The sequence below is a fragment of the Acanthisitta chloris genome, unplaced genomic scaffold (assembly GCF_000695815.1).
Source record: "Acanthisitta chloris isolate BGI_N310 unplaced genomic scaffold, ASM69581v1 scaffold6205, whole genome shotgun sequence".
Classification (NCBI taxonomy): Eukaryota; Metazoa; Chordata; class Aves; order Passeriformes; family Acanthisittidae; genus Acanthisitta; species Acanthisitta chloris.
In genome coordinates this window covers 26,044-31,023 of record NW_008673060.1, presented here as the reverse complement: position 1 = coordinate 31,023, position 4,980 = coordinate 26,044, and the positions used below count along the sequence as shown (strand labels likewise).

At 40.0% G+C, this 4,980-nt stretch overlaps 1 protein-coding gene across 1 annotated transcript in view; it reads right to left on the bottom strand.

Annotated features, from left to right (window-relative positions):
• ATF6 (activating transcription factor 6) overlaps nt 1-4,980 on the bottom strand; it is a 73,048-nt gene that overhangs the window by 43,412 nt on the left and 24,656 nt on the right. Inside the window, exons 11-12 of the mRNA XM_009074753.1 lie at nt 3,987-4,051; nt 3,132-3,162 (exon numbers count right to left, since the gene is read on the bottom strand). Of these exons, the coding sequence (XP_009073001.1) occupies nt 3,132-3,162; nt 3,987-4,051 (96 nt within the window). The remainder of the gene's footprint in view (nt 1-3,131; nt 3,163-3,986; nt 4,052-4,980) is intronic.

Genomic DNA, 4,980 nt, shown 5'->3' with positions numbered 1-4,980 from the left:
GAAGGGGGAAAGATAATTATTTTAGACAGGAAAGTTACCTTCAGTAAGACAATGACTTTAAAAACCTGCTTTTCAAAGAAACAGAAGCTCTTCAGCCATTGAGAGAAGCATGAGGAACATTAAATACAGGTGAAGACAGTGAAACTACTCAGAACTTTCTGAAAGTTCAAGGTGCTCTAAAGGTCTTACTGTGGGAAAGTTTTCCAGGCTTGTTTTTGTTCATGCTTCTGAGGCTGGCAAAACTCACTTGCTAGCTCAACAGGAAAAAGAAAGTTTCAACCTAAAGTGTCTGAAAAATTGTGATGACTTCTGAAAATAAATTTTAGCAAATTTTAGCATTAAATGTCATTCTGAAATAAAATATCAAAACATTTAATAATGTAATAATTTTATTTTACTGCTCAGAATCCAAACCACTAGAAGTGGAAAGAAGTGCAAAGTTAAGCATAAACAGAGCTTTTAATTTACCGTCAAATGACAACTTCACCTTCTCTCTCACCCACCTTTGTTTTTTTTTCCCCCCCTGTGTCCTTAGTCAACTCAATGATTTGCTCTTGATTTTCAGTTTAGACAGTGGAGCCAAAGTAAAATATTCACATAATTCTGGTTTATCTTTTTTACAGCTCTCATCATACGTATATCAGACACAAGGAAAAGATGCTCTAAACCATTCTAAGCAAAAACACTGGCAAGTACTACAATCATAGTACTTATCCACTGTTTATCTTGGAAAGGTGAGAAATTCCTAGGATGTACTGCTATCATGTATCCCCAATCCCATTCCAAAATAACATATTTAATCAAATTGCAAAGCTCTACTTAGACAAACCATTAGCTGGACCTTCAACCAGTCATTTGAATTCTCCCCCACTTTAATAGCACACTGTGTTTGCAGGGCTTGTGGCAAAGGACACTGATCAGGCAATCCCTCCCCTCCCAAACTGTCTTCTGCTGACCCAGGTTTTAAACTAAGCTGGCTAATTTAGATTATTTTAGCATATTTCTAAAACATAACTATGCACCCAAACCAAGGCACAAATCTATCATCAAGTGATTTTCTCAAGCAGCAGTAGAAGTAGACTGTCATTATCTTCTCTTCTACTGCTAACATAGTCCTGTTGCAACTGAAGGACTGCAGCTGCCAAGCCAGTTGCCCTTTAACAGGATTGGGGGTGTAAATCCTGGGGGATTGAGAGCAGGCAACTCTCCACTGTATATCCTCTTCAGCAAAACTATGCAAGTGAGGAATCAGATCCCATCCTTCACACACAGGAAACAAAGACTGGAGCTAATTTGAGCTTGATTACTCATTCACGAAAACACGTAGGCCCACCAAGCCACCCCTGAGATTCAGCAGTGAGGTTTTGCTGAGATAAAAGGCATCACACCCACGCACTGCACAGTAAAACACATCCTGAAAGCTGAAACGGGTCCCACAGATCCGTTTGCTCGCCCACACTCCAGAAGATACAGCTAGACCTAAAAACCAGCCTAAATCCAGCCTTGGGAGAAAAGTGTTCCAAAGAACTTGGAAACCACTGGGTCTTGATCAAACTCTCCTGGTCATGGAGCAAATCTAACACTAGTCCCAAATTCCAGGTGATGCCAAGGGATTACAGGCATTACATTGCATCTACCTTTGAGTGTCTATGGGTAACCACAATGGACTGCTCCATGAAAGGAACAGAAGAACTTCAGAGGCAAAACCAGGTGCAAAACTATCAGTAGTTTTAGTAACACCTTTGCACGTTACAAAAAAGCATCATACTAAATTGTGTAGCCAACCCAGTGGTGCTGAGCCTGGCCACTTCTTTGGAGATAAATGAGGCTTTGGTTTTAAAAGTTCAAACTGCTGCACATAGGCTTGTTCTGAGAAGCAATGAAGCTGTGGACACAGTGCTTTATGCATCAAGAACCACAATATTAATAGTGCAAAACTCAGAAACAGGAAAATAACTGGAAAGTCTCAGTTTGATATATGAAGCCTTGAAAACCACTTGCAGAAACCCTCAACAAAACCACCTCTGAAGGAAGTTACATAGACTATAAACAGCTAAAGGGTTTTAATTATTTTCTTTGAAATCATCTTAATTTTTATCTTCCTCTACTGATTTGACTCCCTGGCAATTCTTTCCAATTCATTAATTTTCTTTTGGAATCCAGGACCAACATGACAATGTTGGTATCATCAGTGCAACAAAGATAAATCTAGATCCTGCTAATGTACTCCTGTTCATGGACTCAGGTCACCAACAAGGGTGTTCTAGGAGAGAAAGGTCACTCAATCTTCAGCCACAGCACTGGTATTAAAAATTAAGTGCCTTGACAGTATACTGCACAGGGGTAGTATCAATGACAAGACTGAACAAACAGCAGTTTATTCCCAACTGATGAGGCACAAGTGCTGCAGAAGGGAGCTGGGGTGCTGGCAGGGAAGCTGAATGGCAGCTGGCAGGGATCTGCAGCACAACTGCATGCTGAGCTGCACTATGGTCAGACTGGAACATGGAGACAGAGGGAACTGGACTTACTCTGTCCAAAGGAGGCTGAGGGGGCTGTAATTTCAATCTTAGTTTCTTGAGGGAAATTACAATGAAGGTGGAGACCACCTCTTCTAACAGAGACAAATAGTAAACCTTAAGTTAAATCTACTTTGAGTAGGAGGTTGGACTAGATACCTCCACAGGTCCTTTACAACCTAAACTACTCTGCTTTTATGATTTCATGGAGCACCTAATAGCCAATGGCTCTGGGAGGAACTGGAAGTCTGTTCTATGTTCTTAGCAGTTCCAGGACAGTCATAGCATGCAGCTGCCATGACTCACTGGTCCTGTTCATATAAACATCATTAATCTGAAAAAAGAAATCTCACTTCCTTGTGAGCACAACAGATTATTCCATGCAGAGCTACGTGATGTTGCAAACTGTTTCCAATAATCCAGATAATGTTTTTCAAGAGTAATGCAAGCATGTATGTTAAACTGCCTTATGCCATGGGGCTTGTTTGTCAGTGTTCAATTAAAACAGATATCCTTCATCTGCCTGTAGAACTCAAAAATATTTTCCTTTTTTTTAATTTCTTGTATGTCAAGACATAGCAAATTTGTCAGCCTGGTTTCTGTAACATTTCCCTGCAGCTTGCTATTTTCCCCCAGGCTGATCCTGCTTTCAAAGAAGCAATGCAAAGGGAAGGGTCACAGCTGTCTGACTTTCAACAGGAACATTTCAGGTGATGTTCTCAACAAAAAAAACCCAAAAAACTTTCACGTGCCATTCTGCTCTCACACTCTTCCTTGGCACTTCAAAGCATAGAAACTCTTAAACAATGTTAACGGAGAATTCAGGAGAGAGAAATTTTGTTTCCTTAAGAGTTTCGTTCCAATTCTTTCTGCAATCAGGGAAGAGGGACAGGATAGTTATGGGGAAGGGTGGTCAGGGGACATCAGACAACTCTGGATCAGTGTGCTCCAATAATGAACTGGGAAAAATCAGGAGATGGAGACAAACCAGGCAAGTAAGATGCAATGGTACTTTAACTCCATCATCATAATTTGGTGCTAGCTATAATCACTCTACTCTTGAAGATAATGAGAGAAATCTTTGCCTTACCAGACTCATGGCCCTTTGAAACCCTCTTATAAACTAATGATGTTCTCACAGACAGCCCCAAGTCAATTCTCCCCTTTTCCCCCCCTAAATATTAAAATCTGTTTAGAAAGGGATTCTGCAGTGTGAAGTAAAGATTTTCTTAAGACTCACTGGTAGAAAGACCCCAGCAGAGTGGAGCTGTGATACAGGGGTCCCTTTAAGTGAAATTTAAATCATTAGAAGCAGTTACTTGTTCAGGGACAGAAATCAGGCCACGAAAAGTAGCTGCATTGGTTTAAGAATCCTGGCAAGGTGTAAACTGGCAGTTTCTGCCAACTGTTGGTGAAAAATTAAGTTATTAAGTAGAAAGCAATAACAAAGGAGCTGTTCTGCCTTACCTGAGGCTGGTGTCTGTGTAAGGCATGGCCATTAGCTGGGAATCTGCCTTCTCACTGAGGGAGCTCTGAAAAAGAGGGAAAATCAAATGATGCCACAAAGGGATAACAATAAGCATTTCCTTGGTTTGCCACTGCATAAAATATGACACACATGTGTATCAGAGAGTAATCACACAATGGGGTGCAGAGGTTAACCAGTGCCCTGCACAATAAATGTGCATTTTTCCACTGGTGAAACACGAGTACCTGCAATGGTTGGCAATCAAGTTGCAACAACAACAAAAAAAGCAAGATTTTAATGCAGTCAAATTTGAAGTCACACATGCTGAGACAAAGAAGGAAGGCTGGAACCACACACAACAGTTGCATATACTGAGCCTTCCAACTGCAGTATTCTTCTTAGGTCACATCCACTTTGTACCTCTGCTAAAATGTACTACCCACAACACAGTTCTGGTGTTTGAAACACTAAAAAGCATACAATTTTTCCCTCCTTAAATGTTACACCATTCTCCTTTGGACACCAGTGAGAAGAGTTTAATACACAGTACCTTTTCCACTAGAAAAGTGCAGTATTTCCCACATTGTTATGCACAATTCCTTTTAAAGCTGTTACTGCCTCGAATCAAACAAAACACTTTAAAAGTTCATTGTCTTAATTTCAGCCTCAATATCAGTATGCCACATAGATAAAAGGGAATTTAAAAAATGGGAAATTTGAGCACAAGTCTCTTAATTCTGTAGTCTTACCAAAAAGAAATTAATCCCTCTAGCAAAAATCTGAAAAATTAAATAGAAATATTTCAACAAAACCAATCAGCTGTGACCCTTAACAGTGAGTCAGATACTGTGCTATAGGTTTTATTTGTCTCCATTAACCAACTGCTTTTGCTTAGCCTTACACATCCATGCAGAGAAGCCATAAAAGGGACAAATGATGACTTCATTTAAGAAAACTCTCAACATATTTTGATGACTGCTAAATATTTCATTA